Raw genomic sequence first — 24414 nt, 5'->3', positions numbered from 1 at the left:
AGTGATTGCAAAGATTGTTCTCGTGTGAGTCTATCTTGTTTCTTTCTCATTGTTTTGGCAGTTTCAGAAGAATCATGGCCTTTTGCCTTTTTTACAGTAAAAGTATCTGAAGTTCAGGATGTGTCGCCTTTGGTGGCACTTGTGCTGGTTTTGTGCTTGCTTCTGGGGTTGTTTGTCTGGCTTCCATGTGCCGGTGGACACTCACTTGGTCTCTGCTGTGGCCACTGCTTTCCTCCCAAGCTACACACTAGCCTTGAAAATTTATGTCACAACTCAGACCAATGAAGTGTCTTTCAGAAATAGGTGAAAACCCCTCCTTATCTAGAAAAAGTAACTGTCATTTGTATCCTCTTCATGACTAATACTGATATTTCTGAAATTGAAAATAGATATTCCATATGCACCATAAAATATATTAAAGAAATACACATGCATATACATATACACATACATATAAAAACACCTCTGTCCGCAATTTTCAGCCTGATTGAAGAGGCTTAAGTCCCCGAATCTTCCATCAGTTTTCAGGTCTCTGCTGAAAACAGGCCTCAACTGAGATCCACACATGGGAACAAAAGAGACAGAGGTGGTGGCCAAGATTAAAAAGGGGAGTGGGCATGAAGCCTGGTTTAGATTCAACAATTAGACTCAGTTTGCTGGTCAGCGAAGGATGTCTTCTGAAGGTTATTTAGCAGAGCATCAATGAGCAGACTTCCTTGAGGTCTCCTTTGGCTGGCCACAGCTTTCTTCTCCACAGAGCTACCAGCTGTCATCTCCTGTGGGCACCAGAGACCGCTAAGTTGCAGGCCAGAACCCCAAGTGCCAAACAGAGCATACCCTTTGTTTCTATCCCACTGACGCGGGGTCTCTCCTGGTGTTTGCGGTGGCTTGCAGTGCAGTCTGTGGAACAATTCGCCGTGGCCACCCAAGGACAGCATCTTCCCAGTTGTTTTTCTTACATGTAAACCAGTCTGAGGAACCAGCCATCTGTCAGCAAAACAGGAAGGCTTGGGCCCTCTCCTGGGCTTGTTTTGCTGCCATGGTGAGCTTCACTTCTCTCCGCACAAGAGTGCGGGTGAAGTCTGAGGCAGGGGCCCAGAAAGATGGAGGGACAAAGACAGGAGCGCCCGTGTTGCCCATCTGCCAGGCTGGAGGTGTATTCATTATTGATGGAGGTAGTGCAGTTGCTGCTCAGATATGCAGCCCTGCCTGGGTAAATGAGACATTCTTCAGCAAATTGCTTCGTTTTTTGATTGCTGATTGTACGCGTGTCACCAAGCTGACTCAAGGTTCATCGATGCATGCTCAGTAAATTAGAAAGAACATAACTATGGATCAGCCAAGAGAATGAATTCTGTGCCTACAATGACCCAGGGCCATTTAATTTTCTGCTTAATTTTGTTGCAGTCAGTTTGCATTTTGGGTTATTATGCAGTAGGAAATTAACAATAAATAACAAATTTGGTCCTCCTGTGCTTGTAATGATATTTTTATAAATCTTTGTAATGCTGTTTTTAAAAGGATCAAGGTCTGTGCCAGTCTGATACTCCAGCAAGTATGTGAGGAGGAAAATGCATTATTCTGGCTAAGATAACCTTGTTCTTAAATAGCATAGGGCCTTTTTATCTCTCTTTCTCTCTCTCTCTTTCTCTCTCTCTCTCTCATATCTTATTGGTATTTTTGCTTTAAACTAAAATCCCTTCCTCTCTTTCTCAGATAACCTGAGGACAATGGATGCTGATGAGGGTCAAGACATGTCCCAAGTTTCAGGTGAGACCTTATGAGATACCTGTATGGGGAGTTCATGAGAAAGGCTCCCTGGGGCCAGAAGTCAAGGTGCTTGCTATGCTCATGGGGGAGGAAGAGGGCTATTCTTCAAAATAAAAGACCAAGATAGAATTTGGATGAGTGCTTACTTCACCTCTTACAAATTATCCCACGTTGAGAACCTGAAAAAAAAACTCTGCTAGATGAAATTAGTCTTATTGTTGCATTTGAGAAAATTGAGAAGAGTTAAATATATACATACACACACACATATGTATGGTTGGAAGGAAAAATGACTGATTGATCTGCCCTAGAACCCAAACACATGCCAATGATGAGGAATACACAGACACACACACCTACATACACACACACACATGAGAAAGTTACTTGTGAAACATAATTTGGGGGCATAATTTATAATATTTGAATATTCTTTAAATGTAGAAACAACATTGCTCCCCTTGACCTTATATTTTGTCAAGTCATATTGGATATAGCTCTTCTCATCTGAGGAGACCCAGGAGGCAGAGAAGTCAGTAATGGGAGAGTCTAAAGGTGTATTACAGACTGTCCCATCTGACAAAGCTGATATTGGACGTCCAGCCAGTCTAGCAACACCTGCCCCGTTCCCATATACTTTGGCATAGAAAGATAACTTTCTGTCTGGCATTGTTTCCAGAGGTGTCAGAAGCAGTGGTGACTTTCGTAGACTTTGGGATTTTCAGCATTTTATACGTTAGAGCCTCTTAGGCTCATAGCCAATCCCAGAAGTTAGTTGGCCTATATTCAGGAAAGGTCATCTGTGCCATGTTGCCTTGACTGGGCCGCTCGCACGTATTTTGAAATTTTTATCGAATTCCAGCTGTCTGTGCTCCTGATAGAAGCCAGGACCCAGTTGCTGCCCTTGCTGGGTGTCCACTCCCTGGAGAATGTGCAGGAGAGGCTATCCCGAGTTCCATCAGACTGGAGATGGATCTGCCAACAACAGATGTCTTCCACCACTCTGTCAGTTACTCCTTTCATGTGTAAAGTTTTGGACTTGAATTCTCCATGGTGTAAATTACAAGCAAAAGCCTAGCTTTTTTTTAAAGAATGGTATTTCATATTTATTAAGATACAATTTTCATATCCTTTATATCATTATTTTATTCTATATTTTAAAATATAATTCTTATATATGAGGTTATATAATTTTCTTGTTTGCTTGTCATTGAGTATTTTTACTTTCTTTTCTAATAGATGTAATAGTTGTACATATTTGTGAGTTACATAGTGATGTTGAGATACATATAATGTATAATGATCAATTGGAGTAATTAGTATATCCATTATCTCAAAATTGTAACATTTATTTGTGTTGGGAACATTCCATAGCCTCTTTATAGCCACTTAAAACTGCACATTAAATCCTGTTAACTCTAGCAATTCTACAGTGTTATAGAACACTAGAATGTATTCCTTCTTTGTAGCTGTAATTTTGTATCCTTTAGCAAATTTCTCCCAATATGCCCCTACCCCCTACCCTTCCCAGCCTCTAGGCCTCTAGTGTCTTCTGTTCTACTTCTGACTTCTATGAGATCAACTTTTTTAGCTTCCACTTATAATTGATAACATGAAGTTTTTAACTTTTAAAATATGGCATTCAGGCACTTGGTGGTACTGTTAGTGGAAGTGAAAACTGATCTGAAAGTTTTGCAAGATCTATATAAACTACAATTGTATGTATCCTACAATCTATCCACTTCATGTTAAGGAATGTACCATGGAGGTATATTCTCACAACTGCGCAATGTATTTAAGCATTTGTTCGTTACAGCATTGTTATTAATATCTAAAAGCCATGGTTCATCTCTGCATCTCTACAAACAGCTCTTAAAAAGGAGGAGGAAATAATTAAACTGGTGTGGAAGAAGTCCAAGATATATGTGAAAGTGAGAAAGGCATGTTTCTGGATGGTCTGCAAAGTAGGATCTCATTCTTTAAAAGGAAAACAAAATATGGACATGTAAGCATCTTTGATATGCTTATGTATATGCTTAGCAAGATTCTGGACTGATACTTACTAGTCTTCCTCTTGGAAGATTGGTGTTGGAATCAGGGTGAGTTAGGGAGGACGAAGACTTTACTTTTCATTTTCTACCTTTAAGCATTGTTTGAATTTGTTTACTTTAAGCACATAACAGAAAAGCACAACAACAACAAAGCTAGTTACATGAAGAAAAGCAGATTAGCTCTTACAGCCTCTCACTTGGTTTCTCTAGCCTCTTATGCAGCCCAGGAGAGCTGGGTCTGGGCAACACTGGCAAGTGAAGATTATGATCCTCACTCACAGAAGAGGGCATCATTCACTGGGTTTGCTGGCTGTTGGTAGAATGATTAGAGTATCAAAAACAAAACAAAACAAAAGCAAAACTTGGAATGTCAAACATTTCCAAAGGCAAGAAGAAATACTTTCATTATTTCTGCTCTTCCACTTTTCCTTGTTGCTTTCATGTTGGGTAGCTTCTAAATTGGAATTTTGCGTAATATGTTCAATTTAGTCAATGCAGGGGTCTTCATTCTAATGTCCTAGAGTCAAAACTGAATGCTAAAGTCCTATAAGGAACAGCCAGTTAATGTTCTGATCTTGAGTCTTAGTCACAAAGCTAACAAAAGCCTCACTTTCCTCTGGTAGTTTTCCTAACCATTACACTAAATACCTAATTTGTTTTAACTTTTAAAATATGATATTCAGGCACTTCATGGTACTGTTAGTAGAAGTGAAAATTGATCCAAAAGTTTTGCAATATCTATATAAACTATAATTGTATATATCCTACAATCTATAATCTATCAACTTCACATTGATAGATTAACTTGGTCTCAAATTAATTCTTAATTTGTATAACGGACTCTGACTGTTTGAAGGAGAACGTAGCTGGGGATGGGGACAGGAATAGAGGCCTGATTACTTAAGACTTCCTGAAAAAGGAAACTATTTGTTTGAAATGATTTGGTCTGAAATTTAGTTTGAACACACTTAGCAAAGGAATTACCATTTCTAAAACACTTGGTACTTTTGATTTCTGTTTAACTTTGAGCATTCTACACAGTGATGGGAACATTTAAAGAGTTGTGTCACTTTTAGTAAAGATTTAAAGGATACTTTTTCTACCTCTTGGAATTTGCTGCTTCTCCAGTTAAAAGCAATACCTTGTTCATTACTAAAGTTGGAGAAAGAGGTAGTTAGTTACGGTATAAGCATGTACGTTTAGTTTACATTCTTGATAAGATAACTGAAGAATATGTTACTGAATCATCCTCTCTTTCCCATGAAATATTCAAATACCAGCAATTTCATAGAGTTCACAAATACTTGAAAAATCAAAATAATTAATATTTGCTTTTTCTTTCAAAACCATTTAGTTATTTCTTCCTTGGGATGTATCCTGAATATAGAGCATGCCCTAACTTGTCTTGCAGATAGTAGACACTCTTGTGATTACAAGCTTGAAAATGTTACTGGTAGACTGGGAGGAGATGAAATCTAAAGCAAACTATCCTTTCCCTTAGGGCACACCTCACTAATTCTTTGGGTACAGTTTTTTCTTTCTTTCTCTCTTTTGTTTTTTTGGTATTCTTTCCAAAATACTTGTCACGCATGTGCATTATTTTTTGATTGGTTTCTAAAGAAAGAACCAGCCTGTAGGACAGTGAGGGACGTGGGATGAGGAATGAGGGGCCTATACCAACATCCCATCTCTGCCTCCCACTGTAGAACCTGAGATAGTCATATTTGCCTCCTGGACCACTGCAGTATCATCTGTAGCATGAAGGACTTGAGCCAATCAATATTTAAGCTTCTCTGGCACCTCTGACACTAAATATCTATTGGCCATTTCCATAACACTATTTGTAATGTGTTTTGTTGGGACGTGGAAACCAGAAGTATGCCCTATAGACGAATATAGTCTGCTCAGGTCAAGAAGGCTCATATATATTGACACGTCAATGGGAATGTTTTATCTAGCTAATCATAGTAAATCACATTGACTGAATGCTTTATGTATACATTAAACACTGCACTATGTGTCTTTTCATTTCGATCTTACAAGGACACATGGAGGAAGATACAGTTATCGTCTCCACTTGCAGGGAGTTGAGATTCAGAGATTAAATAACTGACCAGAAGTCCCATAGGGAGCCAGAGTTCTGGGTGCGAGCCCCATTTGGATGGTAGAGTGTAAGCTTCTCTACTCCTCTGTAGTGTTGAGAGTCTGTGTTCTGAGCTTTTATTTATCCCAGAAATGTGGTCCCCTGGGTAATTGTATGTAATAAAAATTCATGCACTTGGAAGAGGGGGAATTATAGAAAACTACTTGAGAAATTATTTGCTTGCATACACTAATTATGCAATTTCTCATCCAGTTTTCCCAAAACACTTCTCAGAGGTAATGCTTTATTTGAAATGTAGGTAGGAAATAGGTAAATTAAATATAAATGGGTGTATTTGTAATATAGCTAGTAGTTTCTCTCATTTTTATGAATGAAATAAGTGAAAATTTATTGCACCTTCTAAATTATTTCATTTGAATACTTGGTGTCTTGCTTTTTATGACTGTGTTTGCATGTTGTACATACCCTTTGGGAGAGTACTGGAGCTTGGTGATACTCACGCCTTTTGTTTCTATAGTATGTTGCAACTGACCAAGTAATACCATAAGCTTACTTAGCATATTGGAATTCACATACATTCTTTTTATTTTAGCTTCGCCACAACCCTGTGTGCTAGGCCCAAATCATGATTTTTAGCTTCCTTTTTTCACTTGAGGAAAGAGTCTTTAAAGAGGTGACCTTTCTCATGTTCCTGTCAGTCTTAGAATTTATTGATTAAGTCAGAACTGCATCCTGGATCAACTCACTCCTATCACAGTGTGTTAATATTTGGGATGTGTTGATGAGATTTGTTTTTTAAATCTTTTATCATCTTTGCATGGTTTTTCATTTTAAATGGATAACTGGGCATATATGTTTAGAATCAACACATAAAAGTGTTTTGCCTGTCTTGAAGGCTTTCATGAAACGGTAAGTTTTCCTCATGGCGTCTCCAGCAGGCAAAGAATATCAGGGTCCCTGGGTACAGAGGCTGGTGTGAGTGATGAATGTCTCAGCAACTGGGGCTCACGCTTTGGGCTTTTAGGCAAATCAGTAACCTCTTAAGAGCTATCACTGAGTTAAGGCAGCGCAGGCTTGAATTAAAACAGAGCTTTTGGTGGTTGTGTGAATATTTTTGACTTTGCTCCCTTCAAGTTCTGATTTTTTACTAGATGCCCAGTACACACAGAGATGGATGTTTTATTCTCCCTTCTCCCCATGTGGTCTTCTGCATAGAGAGTCCCTACTGATCAGTCTGACCCATGGTACTTTAGAATCATGATCCCTACTGTTTTCATTATTTCTTTTTTCCCCCATGTAGAAAAAAATAAAAGTACTGAGATGCAAGATCAGGGACACTGAAGAACAGGCATTTAGTTCAGTGCACGAACCCAAAGCAGGTGAAATTCTTAAGAAGCACACCTATTATTGGGAACAACCTCAACAATTTACAGTTGATCATGTTCCCTCGGTCCAATTTTTTAAAAAGTAATTAAGAGTTATTTGTATATTATTTTAGCATGAATTGAGCTAAAATTTTTTAAAAAGTAATTAAGAGTTATTTGTATATATTTTAGCATGAATTGAGCAGAGAGTGTAGCATTTCTCCATTGGGTGCATAGTGGTTCTTTATAATCCCCCTTTGTTTCCAGCATGGGTCCCAGAGCCTTATGGGGTACTCCAGAGTCATCATAGGGAAGATCACAATAGAAAAAGCCAGTAAAGTTTAGTTTTCCACTTCCCATCCTCATACCATAACAAGGACCCAGGTAAAGTCACACAGACATGCGTGCACACCCGCATGCCCTGTACATGTGATGATTGGGCCAGCTTGTTAGGCCAGGGACTCCGCTGTCATTTCTGTGCAGGTACTTTAGGGGATTTTCAAGAAGGAAAGTGACCTGGGCCTCTGGTCTTCTGGTCTCCACAGCCCACAATGTCCCCACTTTACATAGAAGACCCGTTTTATATGTTAAAGTCCTGTGTGAGATTATTTTGGTATTCTTAACAACGGCTCCTCTGTTAAAAGGGCTCCTCTGTTGATTTCCCTAAAGTCTTGGAAATTGGAAAGCAATTGCTCTGGGAGGTCATCTTATATGAAAATAAGAGTCATCAGAATGTTCATATGCCTCTTGCTTTCTCCTTCTCCTACTCACAGTTTGCCCTCAGTTTTGAAAAAGGTAGACAATAACACAAAGACATCTAGCTATCTAGCTATTGTTACTTCTAAAGTTTTCTACTTAGGTCAGTGAAAATAGTACAGACTTAATGGACATTTCCAAGACTTTAGAGTAAATGAGCATTTTCAATCAATTTTTCTCTGGCCTTTGTTTTTCCTTGGAAAATTCTTATAATCTTGCTCTATCTTTAACTATTTATTCTGTATTGACTATCCAAATATACCCAATAATGCTCTTTCTGAAAATATGCCAATTGTGGTAATCACAGCTAAGCTGGAATATTAAATTGTGATGTCTGTTTTCTAGAGAATGCAGTATTATTCCCCAAAGCATAGCCTTGGTGCCTGTGTGGGTTCTATTTTAAATATTCCAGTAAAGATTGTTTTATATATTGGGGATGATTTCACTGGTGTTGCCAGTCCTCTGAAATGTTGGTGTGACTCTTGTAGAAGGTTTATTCAAACAAACAAGGAAATTTCACACCTACCTACTCATGTGTTTTAGACATTTTAACATTCGCTTCATCATGTGCACACTCTCCCAAAAGTCTGAGTTTGTCTCCATGGGCATATAATTTTGCCTGTTAAGCCAAGTTGCCCTCTTAGTCATCGAGCACACAATCTTGCTGTTCTATTAAACTTTCTTTAGAACTTTAATTTAAATTGGTGTCCACAAGTAGCTATGTTTGCACCAGCTTAGGTCCTCACCATCTGTTTCTTGGTTTGTGTCTCAGAATTCAAGTTTAAGTTGAGTCTACAAGGTTTTAAGCTACGGGGTTTCCAACTTCAATGGAAAAAGAGCATTTTCTACCAATCATGGCTTCCCAATGCTGGATCCCTTGGAGCGGGAGTGAGTTCCCCATTGCTGGAGGCTCTGGTCAAACAACTCCAATCCACTCAAAATAAGTATAGACATCCTGTACAATTCTATTTCATTTTGTAAATACTACTTTGTATGTATAGTATAGGCAGTTTCATATTAGTGTGGGTTATACTTGTTTTCCTGTGCTAAAGAGAAGACTGTGTTGGCAGCCTTCCTTGCATGCAGGGAGGGGCTTGCTTTCCCAGGAGGCATGGGTTTCCCTTCCATTCCCTCTCTGAGATGCTCCCCCTAGGTGAAGTCACATTAAGCAGGTGGTAGATTATTCTCTGGTCCTTGCAAAGAAAGTGAACAGATCCAGAATGTGTATCTCTGAGCAGGATGCCTGGTATGGTGTCCTTAAGAACAATATAAGAGTGAATAGGCAAGCTTATAAGACAATAACCTTGGAAAACCTTACAGGGGAAAAATTGGGCAAAACATAGACAGAGCCTTAAAAATGCAGATGCCTTTTGACCCAGCCATAAAACTTCTAGAGATTTATACTGTGGTGATTATTAAGGATATGTACAAAGATTGGCTATTAGGATGTTCATCACAATGTTGTTTAATAATAAAAAATATTGAAAAGTATAGATTCAAAAATAGGAAAAGTATTTAAGTAAATCCTAGTGTACTCATTATAAATTGTAGAGGTGTGGCCCCAGGTATAGAAATATGTTCCTGAGAATATCCAAAAACTGGTTTGTTTTGGAAGATATCTATACGTCTCATCACATTTTATCTATATTAATGTAATTTTAATCATGATAATCTTGGGATTACAGATGATGATTTAATTTGAACGTCTGTTTTCTCATGTCTGTCTGGTGTATGGGACAATTTTAAAATACATATATTAAAAGAAAAATGTGTGTTAATCCCAAGAGAGAAGCATTAACTCCATTCAGTAACCACCTCATCGTGCCAGTCTGTCAAGCCAAACCAAGGGGAAGCCCAGGCACCTTGGGTTTCCCTGCTGGTGACAAGGACTGCCGGAAACTCAAGCTCCTACTTGTCTCCTCAGGAAAGGAAAGCCCCCCAGTAAGCGACACTCCAGATGATGGCGATGAGCCCATGCCAGTCCCTGAGGACCTTTCCACCACCTCTGGAGGACAGCAGAGCTCCAAGAGTGAGAGAGTCGTGGGTAAGCTGGGTCATCGGGCATCCTCCTTTTTTTCCTGTGAAGCTCTTATCTCTTGACACCTTTCCAAGAGGGTGATTAAGTGATGTAAGTCATTTCATCTGTTGTTTTCCCTCAACCATCGTGTTAAGGAGGTACATTACAGAGGTCAGCAGGCTGGGGTCCTCTTACGTGAAGGAGGATGGACATTCACAGGTCAGTGTGGCTGTGAGAACCATGTGCCCAGCAAAACATTGATCTGAGGAGCACCCCTGCACAGGGATGCATCTTCACTACCGCTCTTCTCTATTGTTGGTACACTTGCAGAAATATCACATTTTGTAGATTGTAGAAAGTAAAAATGACACGTTTTATGTACTATGGCAATAGGGTAATTTATTTTTAGAGCTTTGGGGGTTAGAAGGTGCCACATTTGGCCATTTTATGGCATCTCTCTAATCTCTAGTTCTTAAATGTCAGGTGTAACTGAAAATAGAAAATTTAATAGATGGGAATCTTAAAATATTAGAAAAAATTCCAAGTGAACACACATTTACATACTTTTCCTCTAAAGGCGTTTATGGAGCCATCTGCAGTCACCCTACTGGTTAACTTACATGTGTTACAGTTCATTCTTAGAAAACTCCATCTACCCTTTTTATTTCAAGAAAGGTTCAGAGAAATTCATTGAATTAACCAAGGTCAATGGCAGAGTCAGAATTAAATTTGATTTTTGACTCAAAGACTAGTTTTCACTCCATTATGCCATGTTCTCATGAGCAAATGAGTCAACAGTTCCTTGGACTATCTATTTTCTTTTTCCTTTTTTTTTTCTGAGTCAAGGTCTCACTCTGTTGCCCAGGCTGGAGTACAGTGGCACGCTCACAGCCATCAGAGCTCAGGCAACCATTCCACCTCAGCCTTCCAAGTAGCTGGGACTACAGGCGTGCTCTACCACGCCCGGCTAATTTTTTTATTTTTTGCAGAGATGAGGTCTCACCAAGTTGCCTGGGCTGGTCTTGAATCCATGGACTCAGGCAATCCTCTCACCTTGGCCTCTCAAAGTGCTGGGATTGTAGGTATGAACCACCGCGCCCCGCCTATTTTCTTTTTTAAAAAAGAGAAAACGTCTAGGGATTGTTTTCATTTTTGTTTTATTTTTGTATTTGTTTACATTTCAACAAAGTGCTTGGTATGTAACAAATGCTGTTTAAAAGGCAAAAAAAAAAAAAAAAAGAAACTGAGAGCCACCTATTGGCACGGAAGAATATCATGAAGGACACATGGGTGAAATGAGGTAACATGTATCAGTGTGGATCGGTTGCATGAACCCCCATAGCCAAGGAAGGAAAATGTGCATAAAATTCTCAGGCTCATGAAAATGGACTCTTTATATAGGATATCCTGATGCAATAACTAGGAATATGCAGTCACAGATAATTTTATATAAATATACATATATAACATGTTTTGCATGTTTTCATGTGTCTTGGAAACCAAATTGACCGGGTATAATTTTTTAAAATTCAGCAATATAGTCAATGGCACACATAAAGATGGTGGTTAAAGCCATTTGGTGTAGAAGAATCCAGAAACAGGCACATTTCTGAGTTGTTTTATGCTATCAGAAAATGACTGCTCTTTGTAGGAAGGTAGATGGGAAAAGAAGTGATACTCGTGGGGCATCTGTTCTGTTCTATGCAGGAAGGCAAAGACATCATTTCAGAATTTCCCCAAGTTGGGACCCAGATGATCATGGTTTATATTAATTGTACTGGTTTTTAAGATTGTCTTCTATGTATTACAAGTGATACTGGCTTTACCATACGTTGAACCCCTACAAAGGTCCCATTCAACATACATTTCTATAAATTTAAAAAGTTAATTTAAATTTTAGAAAAAACAGCGTGTCAATGACAGTAGATAAATGTAATAACAATCTGCATAGGTGGCACATGAATAGTCATTGTGGGGTGACCTTCCCTCATTTGCTTAGCCTCTGAAGCACTCAGCAGCAAGGGTACTGTTCTGTCATTTAATACATGAGCAAACATGCTCATAACTTGCCTGAGAACACAAAGTGAGGGGCTCAGGGAAAGAAGCCAAGAGAAATTATCCTTGAACCATGTAAATGAACTGAGTGTCCGGGCATCAGAGTTGGGATGTTTGGTCAGGCCATTACAGAGAAAGCGCTGGGCTGTCCCTGAAATCCTTTCAGCTGCCATTTGAGCCATCATGGCTGGGGCATCCTTTAGAGAACTGAAAGTCAGGCTGATTCCTGGAGAGTAAAGAACAATGCACATTCCTTCAAACTAACGTAAATATCTCATCCTTAAGAACTTCCAGTTGTTGTTAGTTTCCCTGGGTGAGGACCACCCAGCCTCCATTTGGCATGACTGACTGGTTCCCAGAGCTGTGTTCTCTTGCTTTAGGGTCCTACTCTAAGTCCCGAGTAGGGGCAAGTTTGTCATTTCCCTTGGGCTTTCCCCACTGTCCTTTATCATGTGTTCCATGATTTTCAGTCTACTTTCCCTTTAAGGACAAATTTGAGAAAATAAGTATTTCAGAATTGTGACATTTAAAAGCCCTGGAAAACCTCTTTGCTTGGTTTGTAAGTAGCCCTGGAAAACCTCTTTGCTTGGTTGGGGAGACAAGTCCCTGTGGATAGGCAGGGATAGCCATTGAAAGTGGGCACGAGATGCTAGTTGGGTGAGCGAATGGTCCCATGGGGACTTGAGCCTAAAGAGCATTGATCGCTGACATGAAAGCAAAAAGTGGAAATGTGCAGAGGGCAGCTCAGGCACATACATCAAGGAAGAAAGAGCCCTTCCTAGTAACTGAGTTTTAGCGACGCTCCTTTGTGGTCTGGGAGGGAATCTGCCAGCTTCCCTATGTGGTGCTAGACTTTTCACTAATTTGTAGTGTGCAGCATTAAATGAATGACTATGTAGAGAACGTTAGTAAACAATAAAAGAGGTGGGGGACTTGTAAATTAAGGGAAATGCATTTGATGCCAGAGTTCATCAAACTATTTCATGCGAATCAGTTGTAAGAGCAAAGGAGTGTAAAGAACAGACAACAGGAAATGAGAAGAAACTCCTCCCTGGGACAGAAGCAGTAAGGCAGGCAGGAGGAAGTAGGGTTGTTGAAATGCAGGGTGTGCAACAGGGTGGAGAGGGCTGTGTGGTAGAGGCAGTGACCTGGCAGAGCGGGGGAGATGCATCTCAGGAGAGACGAGTCCAAGCCGTCCTCTCCCTGGCCTTGTGCCTCCAACAAGGCTTCTCCCTCCGAGCCTGTTTCCTCATTCTCAGGCGGGAACAGCAACTGAACACGTCACAGAATAGCTGTGAGAGTGATATGGAAAAAAATGAAGACATTCTTTGCTGAAGACAAAAAAGCAAAGACCAAACAAGGAAAGAAAAAGGAATGCAACTGGTGCAAAACAAATTTCAAAGATTTATAAGAAGGGTAAAGCAACCTGTTGTAGCTTCCACTGAGAATGAGTAAAAGAGAGAACAGATAACATTGCAGCACCAGGGAGAGAAAAGGAGCTTATTATTCAAAAAATGGATTCATAGAATATGCAATGAAAATAGAGCCAGGGAAGAAGGGAGGGATTAGTTAGAGTAGGGCAAGACCAAAGGAGAGACGAAGGAGGCTGGCCCACCAGACCCAAGTTCAAGGCAAGGGTACTAGTTGTTACTGTCAACATTTTAAGGAGAAATGGTAAGAGGCTAAAAGATGAAAGAAAAAGTGGGAAATTATCTGGTAATAATAGATTGCAAGGGCGTGTGCTCTGGAAGAGACAACACTATTGAAAATCTATGAGCTGTTATGACCTATAACATCATTCATTTTGGAAAAATCTAACTTCAACAAGGAGAGCAGACCATAGGAATAAACAAATTAATGGGAAATGGTATAAATCAATCCCCTATGATGGAGATTATACTGATTGGTGGGTCACGCCCAGAATAAAATAATGGTTTCATACCTCATTGCTTCATCCAGTGTTGAAGGAACGCTCTAGGTCTGTGTATCAGGATGGGAAGAAGGGGACAGAGCCAGAAGGCAGAGTAAACTACAGCTCAGACTCAGCTTCCATTTCCTTTCAGGTCTAAAGAGGGAACAAAAGATTTAAAGTGCAGCTTGAAGAATTTAAGTTAGACTCAAAGGAGAACTTTCTGGCAAGGAGGAATTTAGTCATCAGAACGGTCTGTTTAATGAGAGTTTAGCTTGTTCTTCTGAAGTGGTCTCTTTAAAAATAAGAGAACTCTCACCTCTCTGAAGTGGTTGTGTTTGAAACAGTTTAAAGCTGAGGATGCACTCAGTGACCTCTTAAGGCAGCCCCAAATTTACTCAATCAACAGTAGCATTCAAGCTACAGAAATAAAAACCGATTGAGGCTTATTCTGAAAACTCTTGAGCAGCGGCTCTTAAAAGTCTTTCATTTAGGAATTATGTCAGGATCGGGGTCTAGAGAGCAGATAGGCATTTTGTGTAAGAAAGCTGAAAACTTAGTTATTCTATTTCCTTTCTCAATCATTTCTTCTTCCTTCTTTCCACATGCATTTTTGCCAGTCATTGACTTGCTCTCTCTTCACTTGTATGTATTTCTGTGCCCTAGAGTTGACGAGAGTTCTGTTGGCAAGCCCAGAAGTCTGAAGGTGCTCTTCCCGCCTTGAGGTCTGAGCTGGTTCCAGACACAAGACTTTGTCTAAAAGGCCCCCCACCGCTGCTCATACTCATGAAGGCAGACAGTGGGGAAGGAGGTTTGGTGACTGGAACAGAGGAAAAAGGAGAGACTAGAGGATAGAGAAGAAGCATTCAAGGCTAAAAGATGGGATGGTCAACCTGAGAAAGAGGCCAGACAAATTTAGAGCCTAGAGTAGAATCAAAGGTAAAACTCAGGGCAGAGGCAAGTAATGCTGTAGGACTGAATCAGAATGATGATTTGCACAGTATAGAGGGTTTGGTTGAATTGGCAAACCAAAACATTGACACCTATGTGGGATAGAACAGGGTTTACCAATGACTTGCTACCTGGATTGATTATCGGGAGGCGTGTAGGCAGTAGTTACTCTTAAGAGGAAGAAATGTAAGTGTGAATATGGAAAGACAAGGTATATTCTAGAATGTGCTTCTTGAGCTCTGCTCACTTAGTCAGCCTGCTCCCAGAGTTGTGAGGTCACCATGGGCTCATGAGTAGTTTATTTCAGGTCTTAAGCACTGTAGGTCACAGCTCACAGCTTGATGTCTAGAGGCCCATGGCTCTGCACTCCCTGGCGGCGCTAAGAGTTAGAAACCAATTCAGCACAACTTTGGTCCTTTGTGTTGAGTTGTTGGACCAAGGTTTGATTCATCCTAGCATATTGGAAAAAAAAAGTAGAAAAAGTTTAGATTTCCTCCCACCCCCAGAATCCATGAAAAATGATTAAGTGTGTAAAAACATAAATCTTCTCTTGAGAAAAAATTATTCAATTGAATTTTTTTTTTCATAACAGAAGTAAGACCTGTAAGAGGTTTACTATATTTTTAATTGGCTATTCAGATGCCAAACCTCCCTTTCATTTTAGAATTTTAGGCCAGTCTGAGATGGGACTGGAAGTAGACACATGGCAGTGGTGCTTCTCTGCAGCCTGGGAAGGAAGAAGCTGTACATCCGGGGACAGCCTTTCACCATGGAGAGAAAACTCTGGTCTAATTGGAGATTGGGTAGAGACTTTTGGGTACGGATGCAGGCCTACTTATCTAATCAGCAGCTAGAGGAAGTTGTTTTTATCTGTGAAATGCATCTCTTCTAAACCGATAAACCCCATTTTAGCTAGGGAGAAATATTATCTAGCAGCATCTGAGCACTGGCTGCAGCAGGGCTCCAGTGTGCTCACATGTGGAAGAAGTCTCAGGCAGAGAACTGCTTGCTGGACTTCAAGTAGCTGGGAGGTCTTGGTTGTAGGGTTTTCTTCTTCTTTTCCTTCGTTGAGGAATGACTAAAAGCATTTGGATTCTTGTTCACCTTGCTTACTTAGTCCTTGCCCCTCTTCGTGAGTGAATTTCTGTACAGTCATTGTGCATGATGGAATTACTGGTTTGGAGGGGCAAATTCTGTATTAATCACCTTTCAACTTACTATCTCTATCTCAGAATGCCTCCAGAGGACAGCAGGCATTATATAAGATGAGGCCAGTTGGAAAGCGTCCCCTTTTTCTGAATTCTCTGGAACATGAGACACCCCATTACAAAATAATTTGCCTACCTTTAAGTCTTTCCGTGTTTGCTGACAGAGGCTACTGTGTGACAGGCTCATTGCTTCCCGTTTCAAAGTAAAGTTTAATTTATAGTCTTTCAAAATTGCCTTTAGATAGACTTTTTTATTACCTGTGTTTGTCAGATAGTGCAAAATTGTCATAGAACTTCATGACAATTTTGGTGAACCAAGATTAAAGTGGTTTGGGCTACATCAAAGATCATCTTATACTAGGTTTGGTATCGATAGGTGAGACCAGGCAGAATACCCTTAAGAAATTTCTATGGAAAACATTAACACTGATATGTATGCATGTTCATATTTGTATATGTGTGTGTGGCATGTGTCCTGTGTGTGGTGTGTGTATGGGATGTGTGTGTGGTATGTGTATATTATATATGTATGCATATGTGGTGTGTTTATATGTGTATGTATATGTGTGTGGTATGTGGATATGTATGGGTACATATGATATGTATATATGTGTATGGTATGAGTGGTATGTTTGTGTGTGTGTGCAGTAGTTGACAAGTTGACAAGAGATCCTGAGTGTGCCTGGGAGCCCGCCTTATGGACAGTCAGGACCCCTGGTTCTCTTCTTCCCTGGTTTGTTGGCCCTGGCAGGTGACTTCACACCATTTCCATACCTGTGAGGTAAAGGGAGTCACCACACCAATGGCTGTAACACATGTCCAGCACCGACGGGGATGGGCATAACACAGATGGCCATCCAGGACAGCTGCTGTTGACAGCATCATCACCTCCACTATGGTGTGCCCAGTGCCAGATCTTCTGAGACATTCGAAGACTGGATGGACATGTGCCGAGACACCTTCTAGGCAGGTGACTTTGCAGAGAAACATGGACACACTGACCCTAACAGAAAGCGTAAAGTTCCTCAGTAGGAAAACACATACAGAGGGCAGACTGTGGTCAGTCTGCAGGGCCCAGAGGGTCTGTGAAAGACTCCATCAGTGGGCTTCACATTGCCCCATCAACTGAAAATAATAGAATGGAAAGAAGAGTTCCACCCACCCTGCATGGCCCTGGGAGATGGGATGGGGGTGGGTGAGTCATTGTACCACATGGCAAATGTGCTGATGGAGGAGAGTGCGTTGGGGGAACAGCCGGGCACTTGGGCAGTTGCTTTCTTCCAAACAGAGGCCTCCCTACCTCCCTTTATCTCAGGCTAGTGACCACCAAGCCCTGAAAGTTCTCAAGCATCTGACCCAAAGTAGAGTCACCTTCGCCTCTCCTTCCTTGCTGAATTTGCCTTCGGGGTTGTGCAGGTGCTGTTTATGGAGCCCAGTGCTGTGTTCAAATTTTAGTTTCTTTGCCTCTCAAGAAGTTAGTAAATTCCATCCACCATCAGCAGTGTTTGCTGAGCCCCACGTTGTGACAGGCTGATGCAGCCTCAAGAGTTTTGCAGTTAGAGGTTGGAGACTAATGCCTCCACCAGAGTAGTACACAGCCAAGCTCACAGGAATTTGGAGTTTTTTCTTCAAGAATGTAGATGAGGAAGGGCTGTTCCCACCTGAGCTGGGAGGAAGAGGAGTGGAGGGTATGGGAGGACTCGAGGAGCAGCTGAAGCTTGAGAAGGGGTGAACGGTGAGTTGTATTTTAACTTTAGGAAGGATGTGGGAGGTGGCAAGAAGGGGGGGGGCAAGGGTCAGTTACAGAAGGGCCCAGTGGCTCCCTCTGGGGAGTGAGGAATGGTGTCTAGAAAAGGAACCCTGCAGATGTTTAGATCTGGGAATAACCTCTTCAGAGCTGTGTCAAATAGATCACTTGTGACAGGTAACAGGGAGAGACCAAGAGGCCTTTGGTCCAATGAAGAAATGATCCTACCTGAACCAGGAGGAGTGCTGAGAGAGGAAGAAGGGACAGGTAGACACTTCCTGGGAGTGGCCGTGGTGTGGATCCACTTACTTGTGGGGGCTCCACCCATGGATGAGGTGACTGCAACCTCCAACCCAGTGATTGGGGCCACAGTGGTTCCATTGAGGAAAATTGGAAACATACCCAAACGGGGGTTAACATGAGACCCAGGGATGGTTCCTAGCCATGGAACTGTCTGGAAGGCAGGTGTGTGAGGTGTGGAGCTAGTTTTAGCTATGGGATGTCATCAGCTAAGGAGGAACAGCAGGCAGAAACACTGAGGGCCTCGGGCCACAAATACCTTTAATTCTCTAGGAGAGAAAGCAAAGAAGGAGACAGAATGAGTTGTATGATTCAGATTAGTTTCCAGAAAGAAGCATGGCTTTGGCACCATGGGAAGAGAGATCTTAACGAAGGCCAGAAGTGTGGAGAGTGAGCAGGATGGTGCCCGAGAAAGAGGGCTCTGGGGTGTCAGTGGTGGATTTCCCACAAGCAACTCCGTAGGGGTGGAAGCAGAAGCCATGTGTGAGAGGGATGGAGGAGTTGGTGCAGGAGAGGAGGCAGCAGCTGGGGGCTGGCAGTGGCATCAGGAACCAAGGGAAGAAGATGAGGACAGAGTGGGTAGAGGTTGTCGGACTAGGAGGGGCACTTACATCTTTAAGTATGTATGTTTGAAGGCCAGTAGGAAGGAGATAATGGAGAAGAAGGGATTAAAATCTACCAGCCCAAAAGGAGTCCCAGGGCAGGCAGAGACAGTCACTTATGAGTTGGGCTTGGAGGCACTGCCTCACATGTTCTGGGCCTGGACCGTCCCCTGGGTCCTTCTTGATGCTCTCCTCCCTTCACTCAGAGCTTGATGCAAAGGTCCTCACTCCAGAGGGAACTTCCTTGACCACAGGCCCTGAGCAGCAGTCTCGCCACTCTCTCTCCTTGGCTGTTTTATAGCAGCACGCATCACCACTTTCAGACGAAGCATTCAGCTCTGATTAGCTCCCTGTGGAATCCCCAGCACCTGGGCATCCCGTAGCATAGAGTAGGTAAATGTCAATACATGGGCATAGAATGAATGAATAGAATGGCACTGCTTTCTCAGAAACTGACTCAAAGGGAAAGCAAAGGACAATAGAGAGAACCTTAAGGTAAAGAAGGAATTTAAGGCTATATCTGATGTTTATCATCTTATTTTTGGTCACTGTTTCTCAATGGGCATGACTGATATTTCAGACAGAGGGACCTTTCTTTGTGCAAGACAGTCCCTCCCACTGCAGGATACTTAGCCACCCACATCACAAGTGGTACCACCCTGTTCCAGTCATTGTGACACCCAAAATGTCTCCACATTTTCTAGATGAGAACCCGATGGAAGGGCCACCACTGAGCCTAAATGCTGCCACCCTCACTCTCGGCAGTGCCTCCCACCCGTGGGAGCCTTGGACGTTCAGAGGGACAATCTTTGGTTGGTGATTTACAATTTTTAAATGTAGTCAGTAATGTTCTAGAAACTGACTTAAGAGTTTAAAAGGAATACCTATAGAAAAGGGCCGGAAAAGGTTGACACACTTGGATCTTCACCCTTCTAACCATGCTTGCTGTGTTCACTTCGTGTCTTCAAAGGTGAAGGTTCACTATCAAAAGTTGCTTCTTTTTATAAACAGAAAACTGTGTTAAACTTATCTTTATTTTATTCTGACAACTTAAATTCATGATCACATCGAACCTAATTGGGGACTAAAGGCATATAGAGAGATTCTTACATTAAAAATGCTGTCAGAGTAGCTAGTTAACATTTTCTGTTGCCGGGTTTTTGGTCCCAGTTTTATTTTCTGCTTTGTTCCATCTGTGTTGAAAGAGTAGTGAGCTCTGTGTATAAAACAACCAACTGACATTTCGTTAACTTTCCTTCTACATGGGGTTTCAGAAAGAAATGGAAAAAAAAAAAGGTTTTGAGTTGTGGTTGCCAGTTGCCACCTGTCCCCCTATCTGGGGAGGGCATTTTCTGATTTGGGAAGTGTAAATATAACCCAGAAAAAAAAAAGCTTCCCCTCCTTTTATGCAAAAGTAGAAAGGCTTAGAGAGAGCAGAGCCCTGACATTGCCCTGTGAAGTTTCCACAGAACCAGTTCCATTAAATGAAAGCTCTTGCTCTGGGGGAGTGGGCCACACAAGGTAGCTGCCCTCCCAAGTCCTCTCTTGCTGGTGGTGCAGGATTAGATCTGGGCCACTGTCCTCCACCAGATAAGCCCAGCTTTCTTCAAGGCCTTGATAGGAACCTACATTTCACGAATTACTTCAGATCTGCTCACAAGTGCCTGTCAGGATTTGTGGATAACAGAAAGTTACAGGGAACTCAGAAAGTGTGTTTCAGTTAGTGGTGAGACAGCTAGAATCAGCCCACTGCTGAATATCGGAAAATCTGCCAGGCTGTTCATGAACTGTTGGTAGCTTAAAGTTAAGTATTGTGGGAAGTATTCACACTACAGAAATTGGCAAATGCTACAGATTGGGGCTTTTTAAAAAAGTGTATCTTCACACCACTGGCTCACTGGCTTAAATATAACATTAACGTCCTAACAGCTACAATTAAATTTGAAAGAAGGAATTATTTTGTGGTGGAGGGGTGTGTGTGTGTGTGTGTGTGTGTGTGTGTGTGTGTGTTAGAGCAGATGTTGTGAAAGGGTCAGCCTACTGAGAGGTAAGAGGTACATATAATTTTTCCAACAAAAGTGTTGGCTCCGCATGACTCTTTGCTGTTGCTATCACAAACTGGAACTGTTAGAGTGTTATGCAGTGTTAGCTACTCCATGTAAATAAATAAAATGCATTTTTGGCATTTAGTTTAGTGGCTGGGGATGATGTACAATGAGAAAAGGATATTTTGTGTTATTTATGAGCTATTACTGTTCCTATTGCTGTTATTTTGGCTCAGATAATTTTAAAATGCAATGCAAGACTTGTCTAGATTACCTTCATATGTTACTAAACTACAATGATTTTTCCAGAAAAATGTTCCATGATATCCTGTGAATCATGGGATTAACTTGGTCTTCTCCAAAGAATTTCCTGCTGACCTCCTTAGACTAAATACAGCCCTGATCTGGGTGTCCAGGTTCAGGAGGTGGCCTCTACAGTTGACCCTGTGCTTGCTGAGGTGGCTTCGTGAAAACACTTTGTTGGTCAGGGCTTAGCAGCGTGTAGATATCTAGGGGGAAGATTGGAAAACTAGCTCCACTGTGGAAGGCCTGGGATGCTCTGCATTTTCGTGCTTTGAAGCACCTCATGCTGCTGTGACTCCATTGACTTAAGAGCCATTGGGTGCCCTACTTTCAGGAGAATCATGTTCAGGAGTGAGTTCAGCTGCAGGGATCTCTGAGCGGCAGGTCTGGGGCGGGTCTTTGTAAGGCCAGCTGCCAGGAGAGTACTTCCTCTACAGGGGATGTGGCCACAGGCAGTAGATTTCCACTGAAATCACCGGGTGGCGATTCCATGAAGCCCTGAACATCCAGTGTCTCCCCGCCAGGCTGGGTGTGATCGATGGAAGGCCTCCAGCCCGGCTGCTTGCTGCTGTGGCAGGGCCCGTGGCAAATGTGGCTATTTGCTTTTTCAGAATGAAAGATTGTTATCCTAGAAGTGAAATCCTGCTGAAATGAGAAAAGGACCTTTATGATATCCCTACAGGCAGCTATATGATTATTTTTATTATTATTATTAGAAGCTGGCAGAATTTTGATTGCTTTCGCAATATCTCTCTGCTCTCCACTTGAACTTGGTGACAATAAAAAGAATCTGCCATTTCCCCCAGAGCATTTCTGCTCCCTCTGTCGTGCTTATTAATGACGATTAACTATTGCCTGGTATAGCTACCACTTACTTCATCTTAGCATTACAGTTTAAGCAACCTTTAGTGAAATTAGTGTTCAGTAGAGAGTACTGTGGTTTAAGTGACGTGGTTTTCATCCTGAGATGATGATGGAGCTGTTTTTTGCCATTCTGTGGCAGCATATACTTGTAGTTTTAAAGTGTTATTGCCACTCACATATGGTCTCAACACCTGATTTTTATATTTGACTCTGTAAAGCAAAAATATATGCCAAGGGCTTGTGTGTAAGTTTTTTGCATGTTAATAGCTATGTTTTATTATGGATGGAGTGTCTTCTCAAAACATAGCCTTAAAATCCACTTGCCCTGGGCATGCACACCCCATACACATGTACACATTTATCAAATTTTGGGTGTGGGGTCTTTCTACTCGGGTCATATGCAGACAGTCCCAGATCAGCCTTTTGCCTTGGGAGACACAACCACCTTGAACAGTCATTGTTTGAAGGACAGAAGTTTTGCAGAGGGATGGTCCTCAGCATTTGTGGAACATATTTGTGAAATATGGGAGTCAGATATTCTAGGGTAGCTGTGTCCAGGGGGCAGATGATGAGACCCGCTTATATACTTCTCAATTTTCTAGTAACTACATTACAAAGAAAAATGATGCAAGTGAAATTAACTTGAATATATTTTACTTAGTTCAGTATACCCAAATATTTTTTAAACATGTTCTCCATATAAGCAGTCGTTAATGAGATGTTTTACTTTTTTTTTTTAACTGAGTCTTGGACACCCAGGGTACATTTTAGCTCGAAGCGCCTCTCAATTTGGGTTGGCCACATTTCACATACTCAGGAGTCGCATGAAGCTAGGGACTACCTATTAGAGCAGGTCTAGAGAGCTCCCAAGAGGCTTATATCATTATATTACGGAAAACCTGTTAATAAATTCTTTCTGAATGTTAGCCAAAACCAGTTATTTATCAAAAACTCCTGAGAAGTAGTTTTTTAAACAGTTTGCTCTTCAAAAATATTTTCTCGTGGTTCAGTCACAAATGAATGTGACAATTTGCTTTTTTGTTTTTTTCCACTTTCTGCCCACACTTGACTTAGAGAAAATCTAGGCCCAGTCCAGTTTTTAATGTCAGTTGGGTTTATTTTATGTATCTCTGTTTTAATTATAGGATTTGTAGGCATTTGATTAAGTACAAAATAGTGAGAAAACAGCAGTATGTAAGCATGTAAAATCCATTTTCCAAAGCTTAGTAGCTGAATTAAATGCAGGAACATGTGACTTTTAGTTGCCATCCCTTCATCTCGTTCCTGTGGACTCTCCACGGTAACTTATTTAAGCTGGGAAGTCCTCTGTAATTTGTTTGGAACAAGATAATTGCTTTATAGACACTAAGCAGGGTTCCTGAGCATGCCCTCAAAAATCAAAGGCACCTTCTCATCCCTGGAATCGTTCTACAAAAATTGTGGAGAATGAGGCCTGTTGATGCTTCCCAGAGGATGCTTCTGCAGCCCGACAAAGCAATGGAGCAGAGGGGGTGAAGGCAAGGCTTTTTTCTCTTTTTAAAGGGAGAAGGAGAAGCAGCGATCTGCCTGCCTGGAGCCTGAGAAAGCAAGCCTGGCACTCCACCCAGCACCCACCTCCTCACAGTCCCCGTGGGGACCACCCAGGCATTGAACACCCCTTCACAGTGATCAGCACAGACCCCAGCCTTCCGTGTAAGGGACGCCTTCTGCTGCTCACGGCTGCTCTTCTTGCGGTTCAGGAGACGACCACGCGTGCTCTTGTGGCTGCTGTCTTTCCTGAGCACACCATGATCCAGAAAGGCGCAGACACGTCATTGTGGTCTTGATTGGGCTGTTGGCTTTGATCTTGCTTGCTACCCTTTCTTTCCTCCTGTCTTCCTTTTTTCCTTCCTTCCGACCTTTCTTTCTCTCTCCCCCTTACTTTGTCCCTCCTTCCCTCACTCTCTCTCTTTCACTTTCTTTTGTTTGTTCTTTCCTTCCTTCCTTTCTCCCCTCCCATGCTGTCTCCCCTTCCCTCTCTCCCTTTCCTTCCCTCCCTCCTTCCAGTGCTCTTTCCTTTCCTTCCTTCCTCCCTTCTCTGTCTCTCTTCCTCCTTCCTTTCTCCCTCCTTCCCCTCTTTCTTTTGTTCATTCTTGCTTTCCTTCCTTCCCTCCCATGCTCTCTGCTTTCCTTCCTGTCTTCCTTTTTTCCTTCCTTCCTTCCTTACTGTGTTCTTTCCTTCCTTTCCTCCTTCCTCTTTCTGCCTTTCTTTTCCTTTCTCCTTTAGTTCCTCCATTCTTTCTTTTTCTCTTCCTTTCTCTTTTCTTTCTTCCTTTTTCCTCTCTCTCTTTCCCTTCCTCCCCTCCTTTTCTTCTTTTTGTTTTCTTTA

At 41.7% G+C, this 24414-nt stretch overlaps 1 protein-coding gene across 2 annotated transcripts in view; it reads left to right on the top strand.

The window, feature by feature from the left end:
- LOC103258489 (DNA-binding protein Ikaros) overlaps positions 1 to 24414 on the top strand; it is a 95716-nt gene that overhangs the window by 12411 nt on the left and 58891 nt on the right. For both annotated transcript variants that reach the window (XM_008056155.1, XM_008056156.1), the window contains exons 2-3: positions 1717 to 1770; positions 9970 to 10089. In XM_008056155.1, the coding sequence (XP_008054346.1) occupies positions 1731 to 1770; positions 9970 to 10089 (160 nt within the window). In that variant the 5' untranslated portion in view covers positions 1717 to 1730. The remainder of the gene's footprint in view (positions 1 to 1716; positions 1771 to 9969; positions 10090 to 24414) is intronic.

The sequence above is a fragment of the Carlito syrichta genome, unplaced genomic scaffold (assembly GCF_000164805.1).
Source record: "Carlito syrichta isolate Samal-C Ts95f unplaced genomic scaffold, Tarsius_syrichta-2.0.1 Scaffold302263, whole genome shotgun sequence".
NCBI lineage: Eukaryota > Metazoa > Chordata > Mammalia > Primates > Tarsiidae > Carlito > Carlito syrichta.
The sequence above is the reverse complement of the archived record's forward strand: the minus strand, read 5'-3'. Positions and strand labels throughout refer to the sequence as shown.